The sequence below is a fragment of the Passer domesticus genome, chromosome 10 (assembly GCF_036417665.1).
Source record: "Passer domesticus isolate bPasDom1 chromosome 10, bPasDom1.hap1, whole genome shotgun sequence".
NCBI lineage: Eukaryota > Metazoa > Chordata > Aves > Passeriformes > Passeridae > Passer > Passer domesticus.
Window position 1 is genome coordinate 32,909,274 of NC_087483.1, and position 18,737 is coordinate 32,928,010.

General features: G+C 42.2%; 1 protein-coding gene across 2 annotated transcripts in view; it reads left to right on the forward strand.

Moving 5' to 3' along the window:
* Window positions 1-6,803, forward strand: part of PDIA5 (protein disulfide isomerase family A member 5) — a 112,244-nt gene extending 105,441 nt beyond the window's left edge. For both annotated transcript variants that reach the window (XM_064435017.1, XM_064435016.1), the window contains 2 exons: window positions 2,854-2,988; window positions 5,555-6,803. In XM_064435017.1, coding sequence (XP_064291087.1) covers window positions 2,854-2,988; window positions 5,555-5,635 — 216 coding nt within the window. In that variant the 3' untranslated portion in view covers window positions 5,636-6,803. The remainder of the gene's footprint in view (window positions 1-2,853; window positions 2,989-5,554) is intronic.
* The last annotated feature ends 11,934 nt before the right edge of the window (window positions 6,804-18,737 follow it).

Genomic DNA, 18,737 nt, shown 5'->3' on the forward strand with positions numbered 1-18,737 from the left:
TGATATGCTATGGTAATGAGTGCACAGAGATGGTAGCAACCTCTATATTTAGGCTGCCTTAACATTTCCACTCTAAAGTAATCACTCAAGCTCTCCTAAGTACTCTTACTCAGCCACTGTTGGCAGCAGGCATTGAATGCAGCCTCAGATACAGTCTTGGGAATTAGATGTTCCTCTATGAAATTTTGCTCACGTCTGTATGAGTTACAAGGCTTTTGAAAATCGCCGTTCCTCTTCTCTCCCTGGCTGTAAAAATAACCAAATGTGTGTGTTCTGTAGAGCTGGGCTCAAAATGGTGCTTGCAGTGGTGGGGCTGTGTGGGAGCTTGCATTAGGAGCATTGCAGAGGGGACAGACCATGGACACGTCCCCCACATGCTGTTCCAGATGTGCCATTAAACCTGTTGGATCAGACACAGCACTGGGCTCATGTGGCTGCCGTGGACAGACTTAGACTGGGATCTTTGTGTGCACAGCTAAGGCACAGATGGGCAGCTTAGGTTTCCATGTGCTGTAGAGGAGAGCAGCGTCTCAAGGATGCTGCTGAGCATTTCTGTCAGAAGCCACCTCTTTGAGGTCCATCTGTTCTGAGGCAACAGGTGAAGATGTTCTGAACAAGGTTAACAGTGGCTTACAGCATTGCATTCCTGCACTGCACCCTCTCCTCACTGGGGGCTGTTCTCACAAAAGCCAAAAGGTAAATTAAATTGCATGCTTTGCTCCAGCCAGTACCAGTTTAGGTATTTCCAGAGGTACAGATAAAGAGAGTTTCTTTTACTTCTTCCCTCTTCCATCCAGTGTACTAAAAACTCATTTTCTTAATCTCCAAGACACTGAGAACAGATGTGTCATCAGTCACAACAGTAGAATGTCTCAAACCAGCTACTAAGATCTGGATGAGCACATGCATACCTTCCCCTTTTTTGGATGTAATCTCTCCCTGTGTGATATTTAAAGCAGTGAGAAAAAAGATGATTTTATATATTCTAGTTTTTAGGAAATCAGAACTTCTAGTATTCTTTCTACTTCATGCTGTGTCATGAAATAAAAGTTTGTCTCCATTCTAAGCTTTTCTTTACACAAAAGTAGCCAACAGAGCTCTAAATTTTGGCTGGCTGCTAAGGTCAGGAGGGCAGAAATACTTAGATGAAACTCTTCTACAGTTTATTATTCGTAATCTTTCATTTAAATTGGCCCTGAATGTGTAGGAATCTTTGTGTTTACAAAAAGAAAAAAAATAGGGCCATACATGTTTTTAACAGCTTTCAAGAGTCCTCATTCTCTAATAGCCTTATTAATGTTCAAAATCAGAAACTAGATATTTAAGTTAAGAACGCTGTTCACTTTATCTCATACTTTCCACTTGAAAACAGACCAAGCGAGATCATACTGAGAATTGTCTTGTCAGGCTTTCAAAGCCAAAGCAAAACAAGCAAATTAACTGAAGTTGGCTTTGCCAATCTCTTTAATTACTTCTAGGATAATGAGATCAGGTTTTCCCATTTTGACAGTGTCACCATGACACAGGAGGACTTTGTGGAATATTAAGTGATCTTTTAATTATGGAAGAACAGTTCAACCGCAACCCTAAAGTAATGCAAGCAAAAGGTATTTTGATCAGCTGTTTGAAGGAGGCTTGTGGAATGGAAATTTCAAATTAGGATGTGTCTGCTATGAAATTAGCACTTGATAAATTGTAACCCACAAAAAAGTTGCAAAAAGTCATTCCTCTAATTTGTTTGGTTTCTTTACATAGGTTGTACTCCAACGTGCTTGCCCTTCAGCAGGGCCTGGCTGGGGCTGTGAATGCAGAGCTTATGTGAGCAGCCTGCATTCAGATTCCAAACTGCTGCTCACAGGAACCGTCAGGGTGAAATCACAGCACAGGGCTCAGTTGCTTTGAGTAGAAGCCTATGAATTCCATTTTGTTTCAGCATCAGAACTGGTAGGGGCAGCCCCTCCTCAATACTTCACGGAGTCAGGACTTGAATGTTCCGAGCTGCTGCTCTGGGGCTGTGAGGTTGTGTTTCCTCGCTCTGCGTGTGTGGAAGCAGGCAGGGACTGAGGGTGTTGCTCCACTGTCAATAGGCTGAAAGTGTGGCAGGCTCTTTCCTACTCAGGGTTTGTCTGTGTGACAGTAGCATCTAGAGGTTTAAAAAGGAATTAAAGCCCAGTTTGCTAATGACTGCATATAATGTACAACCCTGGAAGAAGACAGGGAAGGAAATACAAGCATAGGCTGAGATTGTAAGCAAGCAACCTTTTTCTCTACATGCAGTGCTTGGTAGATGATACTCCGGCTTCTCACTCATCCCCATTTGACCTTGGAAGAACTGCATGGAGTTTAGAAAAGCTGTTTGGAGTAGAAATCATTAATCTGTGAATAGGCTGCATAAGTGACCAGCCATGTTTGGTAACTTTTCTGAGCATTAGCATGCCCTGGAAATGAGGTTGGGTTAGGTGGGTCGTTACCATCACCAAAGCCACTGTCACTATTCATCACTTAAAACCAAAGTGGAGGAAAAATATTGCAGCATGACAGAGCTGTGACCTCTGTGCCCGGATTTGGTTTTATTAATCCAGCCTCTGGATTTCCTGTTTGGAGTCTAACGCGGAGCTCACTTGGGAGGCTGCAAAGGTGATTTTCTGCTCTGTGAGTTGAACGTGCTGTGCACAGGCCAGGTGATGACCATCCTCTGCTCTCCCTCCACAGCTAAGCCCTTACAGAAGCCACTGCATGTTTGGCAGAAGACTTAAGTCTCTCTCAGTGCTAAGGCTAAGCTGCAGCAGCAGCATCACCATGAAATGGGTTCTTGCTTTCTCTCCTGCCTCAGTGTGATCTCTTGTGTTTCAGATTGCCTACGCTGCAGTGGACTGTGCCAAAGGACAGAATCACGACCTGTGTAAGCAGGAGGGGGTCGATGGCTACCCCACCTTCAACTATTACAACTACGGGAAATTTGTGGAAAAATATACTGGAGATCGAGGGGTAAGTGAAAGCAAGAGTCATCACCTGGTACAGGGAGCAAAGTCTCCTCTGCCTGTCCTGCCTTGCAAATGAAAACTGCGGAGTGAAATTTTACCATGCCTCTGTTGCTGTCTTTCGTGGATGAATCATAGTGTACCACACCCCTGTACATCTCTGCATTAGGAACAATCTTGGTCTATTTTTAGGAGCATGAGAAGAGGAAAAAGGATTAGATTTGGTAATATTCTTTCTGTATTTTATTCTATAAGCTGAAGTCTGTGAGTGAATTTGGACTGAGTGAAAGGGAAGGGTTTATTGCATGTGCTGCTGGCAGAAATGCCAGAAAACACAGGGCTTAAATCCTGTCAGTTCTGGATCGCATGGACACTGCAAACGTGTTACAGATTCACCAGGCTGCCAAATGGTGACAGACCATTGGTTTTATAGCCAGGACAAAGCTGTCCTTTGGAGACTAGAGGAAAGTAAATATCTCATTTGCCCTGAATCAGATTCACTCCTGGCACTCAGGATGGAAAGACAAATTGTGCCATCTACCCCTGGGCTGAAGTTTCATTCTTTTGTCCTGCTGTGGCCAGCTAATTATATGCTATGAGTGCAAGAAATGGGGGCAGAAATGGCATGATGCCTTCAGTGGTTGTAAAGTGCCTGAAAATAAGGAAGCAATTCAATTATTTGTGGGCTGCCTTTGTCGTAACCTCCTAGAGGGAGGTTACTCCTCAGCAGCCATTGATTGCCTGGGGTCTGCAAGAAAAACTTGGGGACTTTGAGCCATGCAGTGATTTTGAAAAAAGATTCTTGCTTGAAAGTTATTGCTGCTGTTAGAGCGCAGAAAATTATATAGAAGCATGAATTTAAAAGCCAGGTTCTGAGGTTCTCTGTTAGTCAGGATCCTGGGGAAGTCTTCATGGAGCTTTGCCTCCCAGTTTTCTTCAGCATACTTGGACTCCAGTAATTACCATTTCATGGTGCTGATCCAGCCGTTGTTATGGATACTGTGTTTAGTTCCAATTCTGGATCTTTTCTTAAAAGTAAAGATAGGTGCAGTAGCCAACAATTGAAGTAAGATTTCAGCTGCAGTTTTTACCTTTCTAACCTGTTCTTAGAGAAATGACATATGAAAGGAAGGATCCGTGGTGGCTGATAAAAATAATTTATATCCAATACAGGATATAAATTATTTTTATATAATATTTATATATTATATATACTCTGCAGAGCAGGAGTGCTCTGAGGCCACAGGAGTTAGAAAATATTTATCCATATGCTGGAAAGTGGACTAACAAATCCCCTATATGCACCCAACCCTTTCTTGGGTAAAAATTACCCACAGGACCATCCTGGTCTCTCTGCTGATGGCTGCTCTGTTCCCCTTCCACCTCTCTGGGGACCCTACGGTCTTCTGCTTGTGCAGCATTGAACTGGGGTTTGCTATCTCTTACCATGGTAATGCTGCAGGCAGTGCTTAGCACAGTGCCTGTCATGGGGGCTGCTGACTGCCAGATGTCTCAGGTGACAAAGGGCTGAAGCTTGTCACTTCATTTATTTTCAGTGGAAGAATAATGAACAGTTTTAGAAAAGCTTTTTGTTGTTCAGCCTTCTAAAAACTTACCAGCCTTGTGGTTTGGGTTGGGTTTATTTTGTTTTGTTCTTCCACAACATTCTTTTAAGTCTTTAACTTCTGTTAGTTGCTCTCTACCTTTGGTATTTTCCCTCTTCATCACCAGTTTTGAGTGGTGTGTTCTATGATTGTTTAAATGCAAAAATGGTCAGATTGGGTGGGAGCAGTGTCACTTGCCCAGAAAACTTCAATGTTGGGGTACCAGTAGACAGTGTATTCCAACACAGGTGTTCACACCTCAACCCACCTGAGCCTTCTGAAATGCCTTAGTGCTGTGTTCACAGCTTTCCTTGGAAAAGACAGCTTTCCTTGGAAAAGGAAACTGGTGGCAGTCAACAGCCTTAATTCATAAGTTGGTAAGTTGTTGAAATACAGAGGTTGGCATCTAGACAACCAGGTTTGAGATTTTTGATAATAATTTTAATAGTAACTTGAAGAAAAAAAGTGATTTCAATCATTAGAATGTTTGGATAAGGAGAAAAATTGTGATCAAAACTATTAGAGGATGAGTGGCAAATGTGTGTACAGTCAACAAACAATCCAGTAACTGCTTTTAAAATGACACAAATAGCATACAAAGGCAGCTTGAAAATGTCTTTTGAGTGTTTTCAATAAACGGCACCAGTAGCACTTCTAGAGACAGATTTTACCTTGTCCTGTGAGTTTTAGGGACTTTTTCTCTGTGTCCCATCTCTTCAAAGTCTGACATGTGGGATGTGCATGGATATTTTCCCCTTGGAGTGGAGCAGCACAGGACCAGAGTATGGCACGATGAGGCAATGCAGCAGTAACTGCTCCCTGGTTTCTATTCTGCCGTGGGCTACAGAAACTAAACAACTGCTCCTTAGTTTATATTCTGCTGGGATGCAGAAGCTCAAAGTGTTCTTGATGCATTGTTTTGCTTTGTTGGTAAAAATATGACCCATATTTTTCTTCCTTCAAAACCAGGAGTCTGGATTCACTACTTTCATGCGAACCCTGAGAGAAAGAGATCATGAAAGAGTAGGAAAGAAGAAGGATGAATTGTAGTTTCTGCCTCAAAAGAAGCTTTCCGCTGCACTGTGAATGGTTCCAGGTCTTTTGCTGATGCACCTGAGACTTCACATATTCTCAAGACAGAGACTTTTTTTTATAAACAGCCATGGCCATTTTGTACGATTTTGAAATAAAGTGAAACCACTTGATTTTTAAAAGGAAAATAAATTAGAATGTTGCCATAATGTTTTAAAGAAAACTTAGCATTTTCTCTCATGTTGGGAGACTATGCCCACTGACACTCCTATGCAATATTTTTGTAGTCTGTAGTGTGTCTGTAGGTGATGTTGTTTGTTAGGGTGAAATTTTTGTTCCAGTATTGCAGTACATGTAAAAAACAAAGGGGAGGGGACACGGTTTGGTTTGGGTTTGTTTTGTTATGTTTTGTTCAAATCAGTGCAGGAAAATGGGATTTATAAGACACACATTTATTCAATTGAAGTTTTTCATTCTTGTGAAATAGTTATGTGTTCTTGACTGAGATTTGGAGGGAACAATTTTAAGGTGCTCAGGGATAAATAAGGTATCTGAGTTAATGAAGACATTAAAATGGACCAGTTCCAGATCTGTTAATTTCATTTAAATCTCTCTGGTCTTTAAATCAGAACTGTTTACATACCTTTATAAAAGATATTGAGTGAATTAAGCCACACATTAAAAATCAGCAGAGCATGGGTGAAATCAGATTAAACCCTCCTTCTTTAGCATCAATACTGTCAGTGTATCTGTAAGTTATGGCAGGAATGACTATCTTATAGGGGTACATAGTTATTCTTACAGGGTACACAGTTTCCCTTCAAGTTATGATTGGGTCATATCAAATATGTGTTGTAAAGTGTTATGTTCAACTGTTTTGAGAAATGCATAGTACTTCTGGTAATGCAGTAATTGTGTGTATTACCTGTTTACATTCCAAAAGTTATCTGCATTTGTAAGAGGGATTTTTCCTTTTTGCTCCTTAAGGAGTTGCACAAACAATCTCTCTCTGACAGTCATCACTGTAAAACCTGTATCAGCAGCAGTTGAAATGTGTTACACTTTTGATGCTTAAACAAAAAAAAAGTTTATCTGGAGGTACCTCTGTCTTTGCAGGAGGGGAGAGGGAGGGGCAGAAAGTTGTGATTCACTTTGAACTAAAAATAAATTTTTAAAAGGACAAGTATTTTTATCGTTAATCAGCCTTGTTCAGCTTCTTCCCCACTGGGCGAATGACCACAGCTGCTGGTGGCTTAGGAAGAGCCGGAGCACGCGGGAAGAGTTCCAACTGCCCGTGGCCTTGGGAGTGCTGGGCAGCTCTGCAGGTGAGGGTGAGGGTGCTGGGTGAGGGTCATGCTGCAGGTGTGTGCTGGGTGAGGGTGACACTGCAGCTGTGTGCTGGGTGAGGGTCACAGTGCAGGTGTGTGCTGGGTGAGGGTCACACTGCAGCTGTGTGGTGGGTGAAGGTCACGCTGCATCTGTGTGTGCTGGGTGAGGGTGACACTGCAGGTGTGTGTGTGTGTGCTGGGTGAGGGTCACACTGCAGGTGTGTGTGTGCTGGGTGAGGGTCACACTGTGGCTGTGTGCTGGGTGAGGGTCACACTCCCCTGCCCTGGCACTCCTGGGGGCACAAACAGCTTCTCACAGCAGAGAGCTGTGACCTGGCTCTGAAACCTTCCTCTTGCTCCTCAGTCTGTCTCATTTTCTTGCAGTTGGGGTCTGCAGGCTGTGCTGAGGGGCTGCTCAGGAGGTGAATGGTATCTTGCCTCCTTCCTGGGTGTTTTTTCCTTCTCCCTCTTGCCCAATTAATGGCACTGTGTGTCTGGCACCGTTAAGCTGCTGAAGCCATTAGTGAGTATTGTGGAATTCCAGTAGCCTGATTGGCCTTGTGTGGTGGCCAGCTTGTTAACCATGGCATCAGCTGGAATGGCCATGGAGCTGTGCCAAGTATCTTATCTTATTAGGCACCTGATGAGCCTCTTCACCCAAAAAAAATCAGCTGCATGATATTATAGTGCAAAAGTAGCTTAATTTATGAAGACTCTTACTCTCTTTTTCCTTTCAATTAGCACAGTTACTTGTGTATAGCACTTCTGCAGAAGATCACGATAATTCTTTATTTCAAGCTATCCTCACACAAGTAGCAGGCACTCTGCCCTGCATTTAGGAAACAATACATATTGATGCCATTTGATCTCAAACAGGAATTCTTCTGCTTTTAGCAAACTATCAAATATGATCAATCCAAAACTTGCTGCCTCTTTTGATCTCAGAGTCAAAGCAGCAGGCACTAACGAAATACAGCCTCCTGAAAATGTTGAGCATTTCTGTGCATAGGCTGTGCCTGTGTTTGTGCTAATTGGTGAGAAATGTAGACTTTTTCAAAAATAAGAAAGAAAAAAATGATAGCTTGCCAATGGTGACTTCACTAGTCAGGATCATTCTGAATTATAGGCTTTAGTAAATGTTTAGGATAAGACAATTGCACACTGTGCTTCAGACCAGTAATTCCTTACAGCTGGTTGCACAATAATAAAATTAAGAATTCTCATTTTTCCCTTCAGTCTTTTGTCAGTTACTTCTTGGACTTGGGCCTTCATTTTTTCTTGACTAAAGAAAAAATGTGTTGTGCATGTGTTAATGCACAAATATAAAATATTTGAGAATAATTTACCTTCTGTTACAGGGTCATGACTCATCTGGTTTATGGTTTGAATGGTTTTTGAAAAATACAGTTTTGAACACCATAAATGATTACATCAAATGGCTGACAAAAGCCTTAGTTATGGTGAACTAGAGTGTACCAGGAGCTCAGAGTTTTCCTTTCAAGCCTTTTTAATTAGTAGGCCAGGCCTGGATATCAGTCAAACTGTTTTAGTTCTGTTGCCTCCAGTAAAGCAAAAGTTGGTGTTTATATTTGCTAGTGAAGTCAGTTTATGTTTATAGTCACATCAGTCATGTTGAAATTGAAGTATGTTGTTATTTTTTACAAACTGTGAATGAAAAAATATGTGTAAGAGCTCTTATTTTCTGTATTAGAATGGTTGGTCATTTCACACATTCAGACTTCCCAGCCTGTTGTAGTAGATGCGTAGCCCAGGCGTTCATAATCACACAGGAATTTCTGCCGTGGTTAAAAGTGAGTAATCTGGGCTTTCAAGTCATGAATCATTTATCAGCGAGAAACTTAATTGCTGATAACAAATGGTTTGCAGTGAATCAGAGATTCTGCTCTTGCAATTATGGGTTTGGTCTTTCAGTCTTTTTAAGGTGTGATTCAAAGGTCTTGGACATCCGCTACATAGTTAACCCTAAGCAGATTAAATCTTGTCGAGGAAGGGTAAAATGTGTACACAGCAGAGAGGCTGAGCCAGGATTGTGCATCATTTTGTTCCCCAGTGTTGGCTTAAACAAGATATAAATAGGGCTGTGTCAGTCCTGCTGTGTGGCTGGACCAAGAGATGAAGGGCAGCAGGGCCAAGCATTTTCTGCATACTGGAAGCTGGGGAGGAAATGGTTTTCCCATCTAATGAAAGAGCCTGAGATGTTGGATTTGTTTCATCCAACAAAAGGAGGAAAGTGGAGGGAAAAGTTCCCAGGAGAGTGAATGCTTTGGGATATGGCAAACACAAGTTGGGAGTCCCAAGATGGGAGTAAGCTTCTATCCCAGCCCCTGCGACCTCAGAGGATGATTTGGCTCTGTTGTCATCCATCTATCTCTGACCCAGTAACTGTGTCCTTACTTGTTCAAACCAGAGCAACGCCTCCAAGAGAGGCTGGAAGAGATTTGCTTTCCAATCTGAGTCAAGAAAAGCAGCCTAACAAATCTCTATTTCCTCTTTCCTCCCCCTGTAAAATTGCATTTTGGATCTGACAGTCATATTGACCCCCAAGGCCCTCCTGAATACTTGCAGTTGGGTGAAAAAGCCTTGGGAATTTTTCTAAACTCCCACTCAGACCAAATTATGTCCCCAAATCTTGCTAACTTAAAATCCTTCTGATAGGCATCTGCAAAGATAGATTGATATTACTGGTGAAAAAAAGATTAGAGAGGTAAGGTCTATGTTCTTGCAGCATTTAATTTGGGAGTAAAAAAGCAGATAAAACTCCCATCATGAGTAAGCTCTAAGAGAATGCTTCAGAGAGTCTTGTTTCAGATAGAATTGCTTTATGGTTGATTTTGATTTTATAGGCAGACTGCTTTTCAAAAGAAAAGTCAAGACTTGGTGACACAGCCTACAGATGTTTTGTCTGTTTACCTTTTAAAAAATAAAAATCAGAATCACTCTCCATATTCCTGATGGTGCTATATTACAAGAAAGAAATGTTGGCTACATGGATTTCCTAGAATAACACTGAACCCCTGCCAACTGCATTTTACAAACTATGAAACAAGCTATTTGCTCCGAAGGACACTCACACTCGGGGGAGTGGGGACTGCTGCCCACGTGCCCCTCTTTTTAATTTAATAGCTTCCTTCAGTGTGACTGGGTCTGCAATGGAACACTGAGATTGCAGGAGTAAATTCTGAAAACTGAGAGGTGGGGGAGGTAATCAGCTCTTATCAGCAGGTGTTGAGCACTGTAGCCAAACGCTGGCATTTCCTTTGCCTTTGGCAGCCCAGCATCCCTGAGCATTCCACGGCTCTGCGGGAACCGCAGGAGTGCAGCCCTTTGGCTAATCCGGTTGTGTACATTACTGCTCAGGGCTGGAACTGATTGGAAACCAGGACTTTTCCCGTTAGTTTCTTTGACTGGTCATAAGAAGATGCTGTGTTTTCTCTGCACATCCTGCTTTTATTTACAGAGTGGAGAAGGAGGATGCCTCGGTGTCTAAAAAGGAAATGAAGCCAAATGCCGTTTTTTCTGCTGGCAGCCAGGATTCCTGGGGACTGACCATTGCTGCTGAAATACTCCCTGCAAAGCACTGATGACTGGCTTGGCTTTTGCAAGGTTTTGGAAGGTACTGATTTTTTTTTGCAAAAAAATCTCAGTATCCAAGGCAGCAATTTCCAGCCTCTGGTTTCCAAGGAGTTAAGCTGAAGTGTAAACTCTGTTCATCAGCCCAGTGTAGTTGGTTTTGAGATAGAAAAGAAATGGTCTGTTAGCCCAAAATTTAGGAAATCACAGCTCTAATGCAGGCCCACAGGATGTCTGGGTGTTTCCACACAGCTGCCCTGGTCCTTGGTTGGTGAGATTCCTGCCCTGGAAGTCATGTCCTCCTGCCCAGAGCACTAGGCATGGCTGCAGGGAGACAGTGCTCCTTAAGGAACAGTTATTCTGTGTTTGCTTAGAAGGCATAATAGTGCTAATTATTCTCATTAGCTTTGAGCCACTAATAAATTATCTTTCCTATTGCTCTTCCATCACTCAGTAATGAGAACCATTTAGCCAGATTTTGCAGATACTGCTTGCTCCCTCTCTACAGCATGATTCCCTGCAAGCATTCATCATAGGAAAAGAGCTACGTGAACAAAATCTTTTCAAATTAGTCTCTGGTGCCCCAGTTAAGTGGGTGTCTACATCGCAGGCATGCAGAAGAGCCTTCTTCATTAATATGTGCAATTCTGAGCGAGCTGATTAGCTCTTGCAGCTCATTTGATAGCAAATGTGTAAATCCGTCACACTCTAAATGCCAAATATGTGCACAGCTAAATTATGGAGAAATAAGAAACTGCAAGAGTTGGGAGTCTTTATTTGGAAAAAGAGGTCCTTATCCCATGCATTAAATTGGAGCTCTGGGTTTATCTAGAGCATTTGTCACTCCTCTGCTTTGTCATTTTACTGCTGGCAAAATGAATAATTCTTCGTGTCGTGTTGCTGGTCCTTTCAGGATGTGTGGGTGTTTAATTTGGTGCCCAACATTTGTAACAGACATCTGGTATCCAGCCTAGGTTCCCAGAAGACAATAGTCACAGCACAGTGCCATCTTCGTTGTGCAGGACAGGAAACCAAACTAATCAGTTACAACTATGTATTATTAATAATGCAGTTACCATCACTTCTCTTGGTTGTTTTTGTTTGTAAAAATCTCGTGAAGAAAAGGAGAGGGATGAAGTTATTTTTTTTAATGCCCATGTATTTTAGCCAGGGCAGTGCTGCACAGTGTAATTAATGTCATGGTGCATCTGCCAGCACAAGGGAAGCACTAAAGAGTGTCACCTGCCAGCACGGAGGGGTTGGTCTGCTGCTGCAGTACAAATGCCCTCGGCCAGTTATTCTGGGACCAAAGAAGGCAACTGGCCTCAAGAGCTCCTAATTTATGCATGTTTCTCCTCCTCTCCATGCCAAGTAGCTGCAGAGCCAGCCCAGCCTCAGGGCCTGGACACACCAGCTCAGGGCAGCCAAGCACACTCTGTTTTATTTTCTCTCAGCAGGAAGAAAAATCACAGTGTGAACCCAGCCTGACCTCCAACATATTTTGGCATTACCTTCTGGGCATACAGGCTGGGGGGAAAAAGCTTCCCACTTCCCAAAGTTCTGGAATGGGAAGCTGTCTTTCTCCAAGCTGAGCATAAACTCTTCAGAGAACATTTCCTAGGAAAATGTGAAGCACAGTAATGGATCTCTGATCCTGTAGCCACCAGGTTGATGGTGAGGGGACATTTATTACTGTACCCCACCCCAGAAGCATAGAACAGGATGAGCACATCCAACATTTCCTACTGCATCCCCAAATGTACTGAGACCTCTCCAAGGGTGTTAGGGTTTGTTTGCCAAGATGACAGCTCTGTGTTGGTCTCACCTGCAGTGGGTGCACAGCCCTCCCCAGGGGCAATATGGATGAGAGGCACTTTCTTTTCCCTTTTCACAGAGGGACAAGCATCCTTTAAGGCAGATTTTCCCTGATCCAGTGGGAGGTGAATGGGGCCACAGGAGAGCTGCTGCAGAAATGCAGAGATGCTGCACAATGCTGCCTGGTTCCACACAATTCCCTTCAGACTCTGGGGTCCATCATGCCTTCCACCTGCAGTACACCACAAAAGCATTGTCACTGCTCACCTTAAACTTAACTCTCTGCCAAAGCTTTTCTTAGGCAAAAGAGCAGCACAAGAGGAGGGACTGCAGGAATCAAAGAAACAAGAATTCACCATGGAATAAAGTCTCTCTGTCAAGGTACTGTAGTATGAGGTGAATTAGGTATATTTTGGATGGATGGATAATCCTAATTGTTGTGTATTGTTTGTGTTGTAGTCCCAAGACTCAAGTCCTCATTATTCTAGATGCTGTACAAATATATAAGAGTCTGTCATGCATGGAAAGGCTTTTATTATGTAAATAGTCAGGTTGGGAAAAAAGAAGTAGTGTTATCGCTGTTTTACAGATGAGGCAGTGAGACAGGAAAAAAAAACCCAACAAAGCATTTTGTCCAAGGACACACAAAGTCTGTGGGTCAACAGTGGACTTGAAATTCAAGCCTTGATTTTGTTTCTTACTAGCTCTTCTTTCCATTTGTGTACTGTCCACAACATAATTAAAATTAAGCACAAAGAAGACAACAGTCTGTGCAATTTATCTCTATCTGAAAAAATCATCCAGCACATCTCAGCCAAATCCTCCACAACTCTTCCCTGTCTCTTCAAAACCTGTATTTCTGCCACGCCCAATGCCTGTGATCACCATACAAGTCACTGTAGGTGTTGTCCTCTGATTTTCTGCAACATGTATCAGTTGTATAAAGCTGTTCAGGAAAAGACCCTGTTGCATGTGAGGCTGTGCCTCAGTTAGACCAGCCTGACAAATTTGTATTCCAATCCTTTTAAAAAGTGATACTAACTCTATTTAGAACAAAAAAGGATGCATATACATTTCTGCTGGGAATATAGAGTCAACCAATCTGTAACTGCTACTCAACACTACCTGCTAGTCAAAATTGTATATTGCTGTAAATAACTAATCTATACCATAGACAAATAAAACATGGATTTTTCACTGAAAAAGTACAATATATTTTGTTTTGTGTACAGCAATATTTTATGTCAGGCTTTTGGAAATAATGTGGGAGGAGAGAATTGTAAAAGTCATGACAGTCACTAGAAAACAGAATAAAATGGAATGAGTATTTACCAAGGTAGATAATATCAAACTAATTCAATAGGTTTCTTTGATAGAGTAATTAATTAGCTAGACAAAGAGGGAAATGTGGCTGTCTGGACCTGAATAAAATAGCCGATGAGGAGCCGTGTATAAATTTATATCTCCTGCATGGAGAAGTCTGAGATTTATAGAGGAACTGCACAACATACATGGTGTTGGAAGATGAGAAGCTGAACTGTATTGAAAGGGAATTATTCAGAGCTCCTAAACTGTAAGTCTTAAGACTGTTATTATTTTCATCAGTAACCTATTTGGAAAAGAGAAGTGTCTGATCATAAAAATACATTGAAGTAACCAAGTTAGGAGGCATCATCAGTGTAGAGAAAGTACAGAATATCACACAGCAAGAGCTGAATATCCTTGAAGAGCGAAGCCACAGAAATAGTAAGGGAGGTAGCAGCAGACAAAATTCTGCAGGAAACCTCCAATGACACTGAAAGATTTTGTGTTTCAGTGCAGCATGGGCATGGAAAAGGCAACTGAAACTCTAAAATACAGTAGGAGACACATTTCTAGCAAAGCTAGGGAAGCATGAACATCCTTGGATACGAACCTAGTAAGATTTTTTTTTTAATAAAACACATTATTCTGATTGTGTTAAAGAAAGCTGGGTTCTTAATGAAATGGGTACAGCAAAGGGCTGCTCAGAGAGCACTGGAGAACCTTCCATGAAAGGACAGGGTGCACAGGGGGCTTGTTCTGCCCAGCAGCTGAAGAGTGGGATGTGGTTTGATTACCTTCTGTAGGGGGAATATTAAGGGTAGGCCATCTGCATGTATGAGCAAGTAGGTATAAATTGGCCATGAATAATTTAGACTATCAATTAGGTGTTCTTTATCCACCTGCATAGTGAGGGTATAAAAGTTATAGGGATGAAACCATTCCTAGCTTTTTGTGAAGCTTGCAAAATGATTAAATGGACCACGTGATCCAGTTGCCCAGCTGGGGACTGGATTTGATAATCCACAAAGTCCTGCCTATCCTTGTCTTAGTGGGTTTCTGTTACAGTGAGCTACCACCTCCATCTTATCATATTATTAGTTATTACAGTACCTATAATCCCTTCAGTCCTAAGAAACCTTTCTATCCTTCTGAATTAAATTTCAAATAAAACAACCTAACTGTGGTTTACAAAGCCATATGTGTTTTCTTTCTTGCTCAATAAATTTGTTGTGGTGATTACTGTAAACAAAGACAAATTTCATTAGGGACTAAGAATTCTTTTAATATAAATTATAGTGTTTATGGTGCAACTGTACTGACAAATAATGATTTTTTTATTTATAGTAATTGTTCAAATGGCTCCTAATGAAATTTTTGGCCTCATGAAGTGATCAGCTTGGAATGACTTTCCCTTCTATGAAAATATTTAAATACAAACAAAGTCTGCCAATGTGTTCAATTACAGTCATGCAGGGAACTAAAGGGATTATGTGTACTAGGAGTATATTCATGTGGCTTTTCAGATCAGTTGTTTCTACCAGAAAGGGAATAAAGTAAGCAGAAAAGCCCCAAAGAGAGCCCATCACTGTTGGAATGGCTTGGGACATGATCATCAGAAAAGCTCACTCGTGTTATTTCCATAAGCCCATAATGCTTATGGCCCTGTAAATAAAAGTACATTAACAACATGTTGCTTTTCAAACTAATTGGGATGCAGTGTGAAGATTACTTTTCAGAAATAGGATGTTCTTATGCAGGAGATCATACTGGGCCCTGCTGCAACAAGAGCCATTGGGACAACGCTGTATTTTGTTCTAACAGCTGCATTTATTGCCAGTGAGAGACTTTCTGTGACATTACGAGGTTGCTTCAGTCTTGAAAAAGCCCTTGAGAGTTAAATACTAGTGTTCCAGGACAGAAACTTTTGGGCCCAGCACAGGACCTTAAGACTGAATCAGCAGAGGAGGTTTTTAAAAAAGAGAAGCAAGGAAATAAACTGCATATTCTGCTGATGATTTTTATGACCTTGCTCACACTTCTGCTGATGCTGTGTTAGCAAGAACAGTTCATTCCAGTGAGTATAACCCCTGCTCTTGCGATTATGGACACAGGTTTCTCTAAAACCTTGAAAATCAAATGCAATTTTTTAGAGTGCGAAATTGCTAGAAAGTCACGGGCTTTTAGCTAGTGCCATGATTTCAGGAGCCTGATTTGGAGTGCAAAGGCCTCGTGATGCAGCTGGGCTGCACTCCACCTGAATTCACTAATTCAACCTGTTTTTTCCTGGGAATTGACAGTACTATCCAAGAAACAGGAAGCATATTAATGGTTGTTAGTCTGGTTCTTAGCTAAAGCCTCAGCTTGAATCATACCTCCAGCTTCAAGCACCAAACTTGAAGAAAGATATAAGAAAAGAAATGGTACCAAGAAAAGAGCAATAGAATAAGAAATGTGTAGTAAACAGAAGCGGGGGGGGGGGGGGAGTTGCCTTTTAGGTTAAAAGAAAAGAAAATATAGGAAGGCTTTGGGTTTAATTAGTCTAAATCAGAGAAGGCTTTTATTTTCCCCATAAAAACAGTTACAAAGTGGATCAGTAATCTGATATATTCCACAGTTTAATTTGCTGCAAAAACCCCTGAAGCTGAATTTTCCTTTCAGAACCTTACTTTTGTGTTGCTCCTGTGACTTCATCACTGATGAACACAACTACTGCCAGCTCCTCAAGCTGGGTGTTTTTCCTTGGGGAAACCTGATTTAAAAGTCATGTTTAAATCCAGTGTACAGAGCCTAAGGGTTTGTCTTCCCTACCTTAAGTCATCCAAAGCCAAGGTGCATAAATGCAGCTGGACATGTCTGCTCCCTGCAGTGACTGAGGAGAAATAGCAACAAAGAGCTTCTTCACAGAGGGCAATTTCCAGATCACTGAACACTGGTGAGGTGAACCCTGTCCTAACTCATCCCTGAGCATTCACTGCTGGGCTTTGCTTTCAGCTGGCTGATGGCACACTTGGCAAGTGATGCCTTCTCTGTTTGCTCGTGTAGAGGCCCCTCGTTGGCATTTCTGAGGGGCTGGCACCGCAGGCACTCCCTTGTCACCCTCCCTTCAATCTCTGACCCTGCCCACGCCTCTTTGTCTCCTGTCTCTCATTCTGAAACACCTCGTTCCTCCTCTCGGCTTCTCTTTGCACTGACTGGATTTACTTCTTATGAATGTTTTATCTCTGGCTGCAGCTTTCACTAATGCATTCGCTGCACGCTGCCCCTCTGACAATGTTTTACTGCTTCCGTGTCTTGGGGGAGTCAGTGGGACAAGGAAAAGATGCAATTTAAAGTGTAACTGGCTTGTTAGCCATGCAAATTCTTGAATAACAGATATGATTTAAGTTCACCATGAGAACTGGGAGGGTTGGAGCTGTAACCTCACTTCTGACTCTGCTACTACCTCCCACAAGCAGCCTTGTGTGATTTATTTAACTTCCTGGGGCCAGATTCACCTGAAAATAAAGAATTATGTGTTTTTTTCCCCCTAGGAATCTTAACTAATAGATGTATATACAATACTTGAAATCTTGTTTATGTAAATGGAAAATGCTTATCTTTTTTCTTTAAAACATTTACAAAAGGTTAAGAGAATTTTAGAGTTGAAAGATAAACAGTTCAGAAGAACTAGAAAAATTAAAATTACACATGTATGCACTTATCACAAACCCTTAGACAGCCTCTAATTAAGTAATCACTAGTTCTCTGCATTATAGTAGATGCTATCATAAGCTGCTAAACTGTGTAGCAGCCTGTAATACTGTGCACTCTGTTTATACAGGATAAGGACTCTCTGGAAATTATTCAGATTAATGTATCACCTTCTGAACGTGTGCTTTACTTGTGCATAGTCACTCAGGATTGAGATGTTCCCATGCTCCACTCTACAAAAGCCTGGGTGTGTATTCAAACACACAGATGCTCCACCCCTTGCGAGGCTTTAGCAAGACCTGTTTGTGGTGCACATCCGTCCTTGGCACATCCTGCCAACAGCAGCTTTCACTGAGAGAAGGATGCTCAGGGAAGGCTCTCCAGGACATCACTTCTGGAGCTTTTATGTTCAGAGAAAAGCTACCTCACCAAGCAGGTGACCTCTCCTGCTGTGGCCTCTCTGCTCACCTGGTCCTTCCTTCCTCTCCCACACCTCCATGCCAGCCCCATCTTCTGAGCCCCTCTTCATCACTTTCCTGTCTCGAGTCTGCTCTAAAAACAATTTTTCCTTTTATTCCCCCTCTGTTCTCCCCTCTGTTACTCAGCCCCAGAGCCCCAGTTAATCTTTTACCCCTTGCTGTGATCTTGCTTGACTCACAGAGCTGGAGACCTGAGCTTTGCTTGAAGCACAGAGAAGAAAGCCTGGAGGCTGAAAGGGTGCAATTAATCCCCAGCAACAGCAATTTACTCCTCGTTCCAGGATGCACGAGATCGTTTTTCCTCACTTGGATCACTGGAATAGGGAGTAAGGCAATGCCCCTCTGATATCTAGGGTTGCCATAGGTATCCACATAAGGTGCTTGGAGAGGGAAGAGTTGAGGTTGGAGAGCACTGATTTTCTCCCACACCATCTTCCTGATCCGCTTGCTCCTGAGCAGAGCTCAGCATAGCCTGAGAGTGCAGAGTGCGAGGTGTGTTACCTCTATCCCAACACTGCTGTGCTACAGGCACTTGGATAGGGAAGAACTAACAGATGGAAGGAGAAATTAAAAGGGGTTAGCGAGGAAATAAGCTGCTTTCATTTCAGATTTGAGCCAACAGACTAAAACGGTGTGATTTGGTACAAAAACAGTGAAGTCAAAGAGCGCAGGGAGAAAATTATCCTTGTATCAGTAAAAAAAAAGTTTTAAAATAGGAACCTCACTCTAGGGTCACTAATGAGTTTTGCAAACTTTCACTTTTGTACCGTCATTTGTAGTTGAAACATGCCCAGTTGATTTGTTGGGAAATGAGTGAGATTAGCCTGGCACCTGGTCTCATCTCAGAGCACTTTTCCCCAGCACAGCGGTGCCAGCAGCCACGCTCGCTGCCCCAGCACAGGACCCCAGACA